General features: G+C 43.6%; 1 protein-coding gene across 1 annotated transcript in view; it reads left to right on the forward strand.

Moving 5' to 3' along the window:
* The window catches only part of LOC142775671 (synaptogenesis protein syg-2-like), a 459,706-nt gene that overhangs the window by 341,619 nt on the left and 104,045 nt on the right, over window positions 1-14,042 (forward strand). Inside the window, exon 3 of the mRNA XM_075877312.1 lies at window positions 5,379-5,489. Coding sequence (XP_075733427.1) covers window positions 5,379-5,489 — 111 coding nt within the window. The remainder of the gene's footprint in view (window positions 1-5,378; window positions 5,490-14,042) is intronic.

Raw genomic sequence — 14,042 nt, forward strand, 5'->3', positions numbered from 1 at the left:
CATATTGGTCCAAGTTCAAGTGCGTCACAAAATACACCCACAGAATTCATTGAGGTACCGTCAGCTCTTGGCTGATTATTAATCAATACTTGGCCATTCGCAACAATCGCTCAATGTGCAAAGCGTTGGTGTTGTGTGTTTGGACCTTTATTTTGGCAACAATTAGTACACTGTTCACTCTTCACGTGCATTATGTGGTGGCTTTCCCCGTCTTCCTGAGTGGAGCGATGAGACCATCGAGCGCCGTGTTGGCTGACGATGCGGACAGTATGTCCTGGGTTTGCAGCATGGCGTTATTTGCGCGGAATACATTTTGTATAAGTTTAGGTATACAGTTCTTGAACGAGCTCTTATTTCTCTTCCTAACCATCTAAATAAATATTTGTCGATCCCGCAAGCGCCTCATCTGACTTGTTGGACGATGGGTCCTACGACGGGGACCCGCTATCAAAATGAGACCTGCTGGTCCCACAGTCGCAACAGCATGTAGCATCACCAAGACAAAGCGGCCGTATGGCTGACGAAAATGAGCCATGTGTGCGCTTCAGTACCTGCGCAGAACTATCACTCTTGGAAATCATTTGAAGTGTTCGTTTGGAACGTAAAGAAGAACGTAGAAATGGCGGAGCCAGGTTTCAAAAACGTTGTTCCAGACGTGAAGTCCGAGTTGTCATGACAAAACCGTCTCGGGGGTACGCTGGTGCTACAACTCATAATAACCATGCCGAAAATTCGTTTATCTTAGAAGCGATAGCTTCTGTGGATACTTGCGGATACTTGCACTGTGGATACTTGTGGATACTTGAACTGTGGATACTTGCGCACAAGTATCCACAGTGCGAATGCAAAACTGAAGTATAGTACGTTAAAATGAATTTCACAATGTTTTTGTCGATAAAATTACGGGAGGCGTAATATTTGTCCCTAGTTTGAACCATAAGATCTAAAGCGTTGCCTCCGAGATGCGGCGCACAGCAATTCAACTGTAGAGCAGACGACGGATGCCAACATGCCCTAAAGCGTGTTCTTCAGTCTAATGCGGCAGTCTTCGTGCCCCAAATGATAAAAATTTGTTATGAATCGTTTATGAACTCATTCAACATTTCATTCTCTTACCCAACGTGTTGCAAACACATGGCCGTCACAGCAGCTCCATCTGTGTGTCAGTAATGGAGAGGCACCACGTATTAGAAGTCCCAGTGCTCTACGTATAAGAGTGAATTCAGATACTGTAGAATACCGTGTTCAAAACAGTTACTCCTATCTGCTAAAACAGCCTTTCTTCACCAAATGCGGTCACGTTTACTCGCGTTTAAAGCTTATTGCCGCTTTTCCGTTCCGATTTCTAGATTTCCAATTTATCAGCGCATTCTAGAAAAGCTCTGATTTGTACCACGAATATTGTCGCTAAAAACAAAATAATGCAACATGTTTTTCTATATTACTGTATGATGGCCTTGGGCTGTCTATTTACGAGACTTTAGGAAAAATCGAAGATGGGGTGTTTTATTATTCAAATTTCAGTGGAACACACTTTTGCCAGTATGAGAATTTTGAGGCAATATACAAAAATTTTCATTTGCCCTACGGCTGCAAAAATTTATGTACCTAATCAACACACTATATCCTTAAAACGCGTCAGGTTTGAAAATGCTGCTTGCATTCCTTTCGGAGAAAAAAAAAGGGGGGGGAATACGTAACTTATTTTAAACTGTTGCAAAATTAGACATTTTTAAAAGCTATTTTCTTAAAGTCTACAAACTTGAAACCGCATGAATTCATTCTTCATTAGACATGCATTTCAGGTAAAAAATATCTTCCTTGAAACAGAAGTATTTGTCTTTCTACAGCATCTGCAATTTTCGAAAATGACAGGTGACGAAATTAGTGCCTCCGTGTTGGTGAAGTTTGATATGCTTTCTCTCGTAAGTTATGCCCTTAATCATTAAACGAAGTTGACTTTCGGGCTACCTGGTGAGAGGTGCACGAAATATAAAATGCTTAATAAAATCTAAAATATCAACTTTTGGACCCGTGTCGACCTCTTGTGGAATTACCCAGTATTGACTGCGGCGTGTAGTGTGCGTTGAAAGGCATCGACAATATTAGTTCACCTTTACGGACGGTGAAACTGGGAATATTGTGCGTGGTGTGTGCAGTGCGAATAACGTGATGCGTCCTGTGCGAAAACGCTGGTACTCGTTGTGGGCCGGTTGCAGTAACCGGTTGCCGACGGAACTTTACGATCTGACATTTTACTGAAGGTATAAATGCATTTCACGCGATCATCTGCGAGTGGGTACATCTCGTATGCGGCATTTATTTATAGTGTTGCCGAATCTGCATATACGCGTCACCACGGCTATAACACGTATTATCAGATAGCTGATACGTGTTAATGAAAACAGTCGAGATTTTCGTTTCTTATCTACTTTGTACTTTTACGGCTCGATGCTTATCAAGTGACAATGCGCATTATAAATTTGTGTATCAGGTCTAAAGCAGCAATATTGGTACGAAAACACGTTATAGGTGTAACTGCAGCAAAGTAACTGTGCCATATAATATCATATATAATTTACTTGCCAGGTTTTACATCACATGAATTTTGACTGGGTCATTGAGAAACGCTCCGGCAGAATGTCACTTTAATATTCACGAGGATCTGTTAACGTCCGCCTAACACACAGCAAAAAGTGTTTCTTTTTTTTTTCATTGATCCCTGATCAGACTTTTACGCATTGAGTGAGAATCTTATTCGTGACGTCACGCACAGCAGCTCATAAACTCGCTGCCGCCAATGCTGTGCCTCGTTTTAAACTGCATTGCACATGCCACGATGGAAATTGAATAAGCTACATCCATGTTATGCAAATATTTCTCAAAGTGCATTCACTGTGTGCTTTCAGGAGCGTTCGCTTTCGAAAAAAAATAAGATTTTTTATGGGTGTCATGTACGTGGGTGAAGCCCACTGCGTGCTATAGTCCCGTCTGTCAGTACTTTAAATTAAAGTTTTTCCATCCATCCACCTACGTTGAGCGAATTTCCACACTGTATGAGTAGTGACCCTTCGTCTAACACCTTCTTTCAAAAGTTGTGAAATTAGAACATAGCAATGTAGAAGTTTCTGTCGAAGGAATGCAGACACGCAGCTGTGCTATGCAGAAAGATTTCGCCGGCGGAACTTTCTTGCCAACCAGCACCTGCTCTGAGGGAGGGTATCGTGGGTGGGGTACCCACAGTGACGTCACACTGTTTACAAACAGGGAGAGGTCTATTTGTTTCTCCGTCCCTTCAAGTTGACTCACGTGAGAGTTCACTCTATTTCCTCATCAGAACACAAATAGGTGGCTCGATGTAACAGCCATCATGAAGATGATAAATAAGATGAAGGCCTCTTCGAACAGACATCTAAAGTCAGTGCGATAAAAATCGCAGTGAGTGCGCGATTAAAAATGGCCCCATTTCCCGCTAAACGAAATCATGTGTAGATGCAAAACAGCGGATGGTAATGCTTACACTGGCGACGCTGTTGACGCTGGCACTCATTGCGGCGTTGAGCAGGAGAGAGACCTGGGGAGGCACAAAGCGCGCAGTGATGGACCGGTGTTTCATACTGGAACATGCCAATCGTTCCTAATGGTCAATAAGAAACACAAGACGCCGATTGGACATATAGACACGCAGGCTGCTTTTAGTTAACGCGATCACTGCGAATTTTTAGTGTTCAATAAAGCACAGGAGAACTATTCCACTGGTACCACCTTGGAGGTGGAAATACAGTGCCTATATATATATGGGGTGGCAAGTGAACGGTTGTGTAGCATGAGCAGCCACCCTTTTCAATCAAGAAACTTGGTAACAGACGCTGTCGACGCCGGTGTTTTGAGGTGAGAGAGTGGGGAGTTTAGAAGAGAAAGAGGTGAGGTTGCGAATGCGCACTGGATGTGGAAATGCACCGGGGAGGGATGTCTAGAAGAGAGAGAAGGGGGAGCGAGTGTAGACTATGGGACGCTGCCCGCATTGGCGTTGTGAGGGGAGAGAAGGGGAGCGTAGGGGAGGAGAGAGAGGGTAGGAGATGGGTAATAATGGCAGTCACGCCACAAGTACACTGGATTGAATTGAACCATAAAATCTTCGCATCTGAAATTCACTGCTGTTCAATGCATTGCATTAGGGTTTCGCAGTCACCAGAACACAGGTAACCTACATTGTGATATTAGTGCACGTGCATCGTTAAATGTTAACGCCACTTGCATTTTAACAGCCACCTTTGGACTGCAGAATTGAAAGCAGACATTCAAAATATTAAAAAATACAGCTCCTGGTCACCTAAATAAGAACAAAGCTTTTCTGTCGAAGTGTTCCGATTTCACAGACGAGTTTCTAAGATCACTAGGTCGAAGCCTATTTGTAAGCTCACGTCTTGTCACTGTTGTTCAAAGAAAATACAAAAATTCGAACCTGGACCTCAAAGCAACTTCTTTCAGCACGTGGCTGCTGCTCAATCAACAAATACATTTCTAAGAAAAGATTTGGTGAAATCTGATCTTCGGTTTGCTTGGTCACGGCTGGTAACAAGGGAATTTGGTCTTGCGAAGCACCCGTGGAGGCTTTTATGCCCATTGTAACAGATAACACTGGAAAGATGGTGCTGGCAAGTGGTTTCTTGTACTGAGTGACGTGAGAAAGAGCACAAAGGCACGTGTTCTTCCGAGAGACACGCTTATGCGTCCTGCTCTCGGTGCACCGCTTCCCTCTAGCGCAAAGAACGGGAACGGAGAAATGTTTTTTTCGTCGCCTTTGCTTTTTAGGTAAATGGCCTATAATGAGAAAAAGTTCGGACTTATTGGCGAATGCGGCGAGTCGCAGCTTAACATGACCCACGTGTACTACCATAGCATAAATATGAACTTTCAGCGCCATCGAAATGGGACTGTGGAGCGTGCTTTATACCACTCCGTACTCTTCGAATGCCAAGAAACTGGTGTGTCAAGCTTTTTTTCGTCAAGACAGAAAAACAGAAGGCGCGGGAGCGAAATAAATACAGTAGTGTTGAAAAGCATAAAAGAAGTGGTGTGTTACCGGTATGTTGGCTTACACTGACAAATATTGGTGGCCAATGGCAAAAATAACTTGCCAAAAATGCATTGTATGTTTGCCTTCCAGCTTCCAAAAAAATTATGTAAATTACACATTTAAATGGGCCGTTATAGAATTGTGGCTGCTGTAGAGGAGCATTAAATTATCACAATTCGTGTCTCAAGTAACAGATTCATGATTTGGCTAACCTCGCTAATTATAAATTAGTTTCTTTTGCGTGGGTTCTAGTAAACAATTTATTGCCAATAGAATTTTTTTGTTCACTCTTGTGCAGGGCCACTGAAGCCTCCAATTATCCGGGACGCTAAAGGAAGAACTAAGAAGGATATAGTCGGACCTTACTACGAAGGCGATGAGCTACGACTCACTTGTGAGACGCCAGGAGGTGAGTGTGAAAATCAAATAATGAATTTCGCGAATAGACGCGCAATTTACTAGTAGCGTGGTGTGGTACTCTGACCGGCACATGGAAAAACTCCAAGTTTCAATGCACGTAGTAAGCATTCTTGTTCTTTGGCTGCCATGGCCCCATTTTGATGGAGGTGAAACGCAGTGAAATCCGTCGGAAGCAGTGTAGCTGAATACACATATGCCAGTGCCCCACCAAATATGGCTCATTGATGTCATATATGGTGCAACCATCTCGTATATGGCATATTTGATGACATATATGGACACTGCGCCAAATGAGGCCCTATATAAGACCCGAATGACAAACGGTAAACATGTACGCTGATATAGGTACTCACATATGGCCGCATATAATATATTGCCACGGGGTTGTGACGTCGACGAAGGGGAGCAGACAGTTCTATAAAAAATAATCTATTTATTTGGCTGAACATGTGACCACCTAAAAGGAAAGTAAGATTACAGCGAGACACTGGCACTGATAGCGGCGAACAGAGTGTTGGCCGTTGATCAACTGACAAGCGGCGAAGCGTGTCGGCATTTATACTCTTGCCATCGAATATTCAAGCGTTATCGCTAGCGGTGACGTAGGTTCCAGAAAAATCTGTAATGTTCACGAGATGGGCATAATCTTAACAAAACGATCTACTACAGCCTCGAAGCTTCTAAAACATTGTAGGTGCGGTTTGCGCTGAACATAGTGTAACGGGGCGATAACAAAGCTTGAGAAACGAACGTGGCAAATTTTAAGGGCCATATATGACACTCACGTGATGGTTCCCCGCAATCTTCCACAACTGCCATTGTCTAGGGACGGCCTTATAGTTGCCTGTCACATTCGTACTGCTACTGACGATGAACAGCATAATGTTAAAAATGTTTCAACATTTTAACAAGTGGTGGGACAAGAGAAACATGAAAATGAATTAAAGTTGGCCTGTACTTACGGAGTAAAAGGATGATAAATAATACTTTTATATAGTACTGACAATCACACTTTGATGTGAACGTGCGGATATTTTATCGCTATGTGTTCGTTGTTCACTTGCGACAACGCACGCAACATATCTTGATTGATAGGGGGGGTTTAACGTCCCAAAACTACCATATGATTATGAGAGACGCCACGCACCATATCTTGAAGGATCATGTAAACAATGCATTCACACCTCCTCATCGTAACTTTTACCTTTTTAGAAAGAAAGTGCAGTGTGCAGCAGCGGGAAATAAAGCGGAATGTACACAAAATACCCATTAGATTGGTATAGCAAATATGCATCGGTGGCATGAAGTTATTGAGTGAAAGTCACCTAATGGGACTACAAAGAACACAAAATTATTAGCCGCGCGTTTATACTTTCTAGGCATTGCAGGGCCCACTTCTGGACATATAAGTTAAACCTACGTTGTTTACAGTCATTAGAAATACGGAAGCAAAGATGTGAATTACGAACACTGTTATAAATAGTATAAAAGTCAAATTAAATTTATAAACGAGAATATAATCGCGCCACAAAAAAGAGAAGGTGCACGAATGCATTGTTTTTTTCTTTCCTAGTTTTACAATGCTCATGGCAAAACACGTGGTTTTTTTGTTAACGCATTTTAACTACAAAGGCCGCTTGCAACAGGTGTGGTGGGTTCTGATAGTTACTGCTTTTGAACTTAGTTAGGGCGTGTTGTCATGAAGAAAAGCTCTTTTTGTGGCTGTGATAACTTTTCTTTTACTTTTTTGCCGTTTTCTTTAGTCTTCCCTGTAATAAGCTTGTCTTCAGCAGTTGAAAATTGGTTAAATACCAGCAAATGCCCAAGATGAGCACAGTGAAAAGTCGCTGCTTGCCATTTGAATTGTCCTTATGGCGCTGTTTGCAGCGACTCCTTCACAATGCGTTTCGACATAGCCAGCGAGGCACAAGTGTAACAAACTCGGTCGGAAGGGAAGCTGAAAACGCGACTCTTCTTCACTAATTCCGCTGCGAGACATCCTCAATAATAATGCTGAGCCATCGGTCTGCTTGAGCTTGCAGGAAGTGGTTTTGCCCAAAATGCACTTCGTGTTGCATTCGTATACACGGTGTTGAGCTTGCCCTCGAGCCCAGCATAGTATGGGGACCGGCATGACATCAACATAAGCTAATTTTAGAAGAAATTCATTGTAAGTCTTCTGAATACTTGCCGTGAGGTATTTTCTCAGAACTATCGTGGCTACCTGTGAACTTGTTCCAGTCGGTTACCCGCCCCTTGCGGCAACCTTGCGCTTCTGCACTACTAGAATACCGCCTTGGCCGCTTTCATGTTTTGTATAAAGACGTTGCCTGTGAGTGCGAGACCCCATCAATGTGTATGTAGCCGTCGAGTGTTGAGGATGGACACTGAGCACTCAATATTGACAGAAAAACCCCGGTCAGACGTGTCGCTAGGTAATAATAACAGCACGCGCTAGCTCTCAGCGATGTTATATATACTTAAACACTGTCCGCAGCTCGCCGCTCCTCTCTCAATATCTAACGAGAGTAACCCTAAGTGAATAGGAACTGTTCCGTTAGACGGCAGAAACTCTGCTTGTAATAAATGTATGGAGGGATAACTCGAAGGTTGTGCATTTAGTTTTCACAAATGGCGGGAAAATATAAAAGCAGGGGCCAGTGACGCATGATTGTGAGTGCATAATGTGTAAGACTCGCGTTAGTTTGACCCCGTGGTCAACGAAATGTGTGTCTTTAATCTGCTAGGAATGTGCCGCCAGAGAGACAGAGTAAGCGTTGAGAGATGTTGTCGCTCACTGTGGGTTTTTATATTGTTCGCAGGCTGCAGAAATCTTCGTATGCATGATTTATTTATTTGTCTGCGTTTCATATATACGTGCCTGCAGTTGGTACCACTACTCTTACCTGGTATAGGTCGATGCTAACACAGCTCGGTAAAGTTTACGACAAAACCAGGAGGAGGAAATATATAGCCCAATGCAGTTATCGCACTTTGGTGTTTCAGTGGAGTCTTTGTTCTCTGCATGTTCAGTGGAGACTTACGTGGGCTCACCACAGCAATCCGCCCCTATAAACTGGCTGGCTGCTGCAACAAGATTCGCTGCTGCCATTCTCGCGGACTGTATGTACACGCAATTCGCCATCAGTGACTAGATTATTAATCGTAAAAGTGGGCTACACAAAGGGCATCGCAAAGACTTCATCTCATGCCGCCTACAGCCTTCACTCGTATACAGTTTCGCTGGCAAGCTTCGGACGGCGGCAAAAGCAATCATTGCTACGTCGCTTGATTTTCCTCTTAAACAGAGTTCTAACTCGTCTTTTTTTTTTTCTCACCAACTGTTCAGACGTCATTATTAGCTCTGGAAGCTTCCAAAAGTTGTGCTTGATAAGAAACAAATGATGGGTTCATTATGTTACACTTAATTGTAGTTACCAGAATAGGGTACGTAAGCAATGCTCGTAATTCTCAGGTCAAATATTTCTTCAAGATCGATTAGCCATTATTTATACACAACATTTACTTGATGACTTTACTTTGAAGGAGATACAACTGACCACCTTTACTGCTTTGTTATCTACACAGAGCGAAATATGTTATAGGTGTGGTCAACGTTTCACGTGAGTTCAAGACTATCAAAATAAGGATTTGTTTCAGGAAATGGATGCAGTGTTAGTCTGAATATTGGGCCTCAGTTTTCAAAAGTGGTAATCTACTAAGCCTGAAGCTGTAAAAAAATTCGTAATGTTCGCGCTTCATAGCTTGTTTTTTACGAAATCGCAGGCGGTGAGCCGATTAATAAGCTGGCAGGTTGGCCCATTCGTAGAGAAAAAAGGGGGCGAAATGGTGAAGAAAATAAATGACGGCAGAAAGGAAGACAGCGGGCTCGGCGTGTAGCGCTCGAAGAGTTATGGGCAGTGTGCGCCGTGTCTTACACAAAAAGCGTTCAAGTCCCGTGCTCTTTCTCTTTCCTCTTTCGGGATCTGGCAAAAGGAAAAGGAAATACGCCGGCGCGCTTTTTCTATACCATGTAGCGAGAAAATAAAGAGCGTATCTAACTGTTTTCAAAGCATCAAATAAAGACTGCGAGCGGTGGAACACATTTACTCTCGAATAAAAGAAAAGGACCGAAACCCTTCTCTTTTATTTTTCCGCGGAGTCTACAAAATCTCGGGATCACGGCTCAGCGTTTGAACAAATTAAGCGACTGAAATGGTCGGAAAAATACGTCGGCCGGTCCAAGTCAGTGGCGGAAAAATAAAATGAAAAAGACAGAGAAGAAACAAGCGGTGGCGGAGTCCCAATACGGAATTAAGCTGACCGAATGCGGCGCCGAAGCTCCAAGGAAAACAGAGGCCGGGATTTATGGCAGTGACGTCTCTCCCTTCGGCTTTCACGTTTTGTCCCCCCCCCCCCCCCCCGTCTCTTCCTTTTTATTCTTGGAAGCCGATCGTGACCCGCCTACATGTTGTTGTTCAATTATACGCTAGGCTATCGGGAATAGGGGGGAAGCACGTGGAAGAAAAATGAACGACTTGTGTTATAGCCGCGACAGCCTCTTAGCTTTCCGCTCCTGTTGTTATCTCTCTGCTTTGTGTCCACCGGATGCCCTTTGGTGCGCCTCTAATAGGCGGCCCGATTGTTCATGTACGCATTCATCGATCGAGCACATCAGCTTCCTTTCTCGCACCTCCCCCGGCGCTCTTTATCCCCGCTCTGCACGGTGCTGGTGGCTTCTGACTCGCCTGCAAAGCTTTGAAGAGCACTTCGGAAGCATTTAGCTCACTGGCTTCACCGTATTTAACGAACTGACAGCCCTCCTTCACTTTTTTTTTCTCGCACCTTGCTACGGACGCGCAACGTCGCTGCTAATCTACATGCACCGCCGCTGTCTTAGAAGCCCCGTGCGCTCCCGTTCAATTCCTTAATCACCGCGCTGTCAATTCAAGCAGACAGCTTTCTACTGGCTCTATCTTCATTTCTCAACAAGCACAAAGTAATCGTGAAGATATGCGCGACACAAAGAACAAGACCTCGCAGCTTAAGGTGCTTGTCCAATGTATTCTTTTGTGTGCGTGTGTTTCCCCCTTCTTCGCGCAGCGAGCCCTTTTGTTTCGCTTGGCTGGCTCTTTAACGGGCACTAGCTTATGGGGGCCCATTACTCGCTAAATTCCTAGGCACGACAGACAAGGCGCGTTGTGGACATTACTCGCTCAATTCCCAGGCACGACAGACAAGGCGCGTTGTGGGCGTTCGCATTACTGACTCACTCTGCGCCTGACTGCTGTAGAATGTGACATGTACTACTTATACCAGGATAATTAAGCAATCTCTCATCGAATTATGTAACTAGGTTTTGCGGTGTATGTGTGTCGGTCTGACTCCAGCGTTCCCAGCATCAATAGCTTTTTTTTAGGGGCGAAGCTCCTTAAGGCGTTGGTCGTGCGTCTCATGTACATAGTAGCCCCCTCTAGTTTCAGTTCTTGGAATGTCCGCTGTATGGCGGTACTTGTACGTGATGAATATATGATGAAAACTAGTGTGATGGTGGTACTTGGAGTGTTGATTAGATGAACTGACGGACAGACATACGTACTGATGGACGTACAGACAGGCGACAGATGGATGGACAGACAGACGGACAGGCAAATGGACGGATGGATGGACATACATACAGACAGACAGATGAAGAACGAACACAGACAAACGGATAGACGGACGGATGGACAGACCAAAAGACAGACAGACGGAGTCAGATGGACGTAAGCACGGGCGGAGAGACGAGCGCAAGCATGGACAGACGGACGGACGTCTGGACAGACAGATGAACGGAAGCACGGACAGACGAACGGCAGCATCCACGGACGGATAGAGGCATGGATGAACGGATGGACGGACGCATGGACGGATAAATGCACGGACGGAAAGACGGATGGATGCATGGACGGATGGAAGCATGGACAGACGGATGGAAGCATGGATGGACGGAAGCATGGATCGATGGAAGTACAGATAGACAGACGGACGGAAGCATGGATGGACGGACGGACGGAAGCACTGATGGACGAACCAATGGAGGCACATACGGACGCTTCAGTTCACTCATAATCATTCACTCCATAGATATGCTATAATTTTTTTTCTGTCTATGTATACAAGCATTAAACAACTTTAGAATTTCTTAGTAATGAAAACCTACTGCGTCTTTCTTGTTTCTAAATAATTTTTCAGTTCGCACCACAGTTTTTTATTTATATAATTTTAGTAATTTTCAGCACATCAAGCAACTTCGATGTTCTCCGTCAAGCGGAAAACATCACAAAAAAGCCAAGCGTTTCAAATGCAATGAAGACACCATTCAACATATTCAGGCACTTCAGGCTATACTGCACATGACGACAGGTGGAACCTGTTCTGCGTGACCAAATAGCAGAATAAATTTGTGACATGATTGCGTCCAACAACCCCCCCCCCCCCAATTTTCTTCGTAAACGTGACACGGAAGATTGCTTAATTATTCAAGTGATTAATACCTGCCGTTGAGTGGTGCCATTCGAGTAATTTTTATTCTTGCTTCTTTACCATGATAGCGTTGAATATTTTGTTTCGCAGAAATTGTGGAGTTGGTGTCCTTTACTGTAAGGGAGAAATAAGCGTTCTCCGTTCGCGACAATTTGAGAGAGACACAAGTAAATTTAATGGTAAAAAAGTGTTGAAGGCCCAGCCATTACAAAGCAATCAGGCGTATAAACCATCTTCATCAGCAAAAACATCAACAAAGAGAGCAGTTGCGCAGGTTCGGATGTTACCTCGCCAACAAGTTGTGGTTACTTCACAAGTCTTCACTGTTTCGCAGAAGCACGAGTTATGGCGTAGTGAGCACTTCGCGATTTCACTTTGGCTAGGCAATCTAAAATAGTTTGAAACAGCCAATGTTACTCGGATAGACATTCACGCCCATCCCTGTGGACACCTAAACCATGCCCCTCTGTCATGGTTTAGGTGTCCGCAAGAAAGCGAAGCGCGGCTAACAATTGAGAAGGCGATGCGAAGAGGGAAAGATGAGGCTATCGCGTTGTGCTCTTGAATGTGAACCTCAAATGTCTACCTTTTTTTCTTTTACATTTAACACGGTTTCTGTTCCTCGGCTTCTCTGTATCGTGTATCGTGTAATGCAGGTCTCTTCTTTTCTTTAATGTTATTTTCAGTGTCTTTGACTCTCCCCCTAAATTCGGCTGCATCATCTGTAGGGTGAAAAAACAAAAGAAAGAGAATCCATGGCTTCTCACAAGCAAGAAGACTCAAAAATAGAATACACAAAACGAACAAATCAGATGATTTAATCTTAAAGTTTTACGATCTCCGTGCCTTAGAGAAACGAGCCGTGAACTAAAAAGACAAAGTATACTCTAGCAATTATCAGACAAGCTCATGGTAAATGTCTGGAAATTACCGTGCAGTTATTCCAAATATTTATGATCAGAACGTGTAGCGATTGTCACCACAAGTGAAAATAGAGATAACGTTTTTTTTTTCATCTTTTTTTATAGTGTGAATTGTTTCTTAGTTGCTACTTTCCTTTTATTGACGGGCGTTCGTAGATTTTACCGCAAGCCCTATGATGAACAAACTGAACAAACTAAACAGCCCCGCCGCGGTGGTCTAGTGGCTAAGGTACTCGGCTGCTGACCCGCAGGTCGCGGGTTCGATTCCCGGCTGCGGCGGCTGCATTTCCGATGGAGGCGGAAATGTTGTAGGCCCGTGTACTCAGATTTGGGTGCACGTTAAAGAACCCCAGGTGGTCAAAATTTTCGGAGTCCTCCACTACGGCGTCTCTCATAATCAAATGGTGGTTTTGGGACGTTAAACCCAACAAATCAATCAATCAACAAACTAAACACACTAAAGCAACTTCTAACTTCGCGTCATGCAAGAAGTGTAGCAGTCAATCGGCAAAATTGTCCATCACTCAGAATTAGTCGTATAAGCAACCTATAACGTCACGTTTACTGCTTTTCATGGCTCGTATAAATGAACGCACTTATGACCCAAAGTGTCACTATAGCCAGCTAATTATTTAGAAACTTTCTGTCGTCGGTCGCGCAGTATTCGCCGCATAAAAATGTGTGAATAGCTTTAGCAAGCACGTGTTATCTTATCGCAGATTGAAATTGGGTGTTTGTGTTCAGCATGTGTTCGAACAAATGAAACTATCGCAAATGCAGTTACTGCTTCATTAGATTATTACTTTCATGTGTTTCTAACGTTAAACAAGCCTTGTAACAGAGCAAAAGCAATAATCGATTACAACTATTCTGTTGAAAAAATAAACTCGAATAAACGCGCGATTGCTCACTCCATTAGCGAAAAATATTTGAAAGGCAGGGTCAATTTTATAACGTATGTTGCACCACTTTTTTGAACACGTACTTACAGACAGCTTCTTTGAAACATCGTTTTCTATTTGCGTGATTAATTTGTTTCTTGATTAATTATTTCATTTAATAAAGCAATGTAAAACTTTAGAAAACCGGAAGTT

Source organism: Rhipicephalus microplus, chromosome X (genome assembly GCF_043290135.1).
Source record: "Rhipicephalus microplus isolate Deutch F79 chromosome X, USDA_Rmic, whole genome shotgun sequence".
NCBI classification, from domain to species: Eukaryota; Metazoa; Arthropoda; class Arachnida; order Ixodida; family Ixodidae; genus Rhipicephalus; species Rhipicephalus microplus.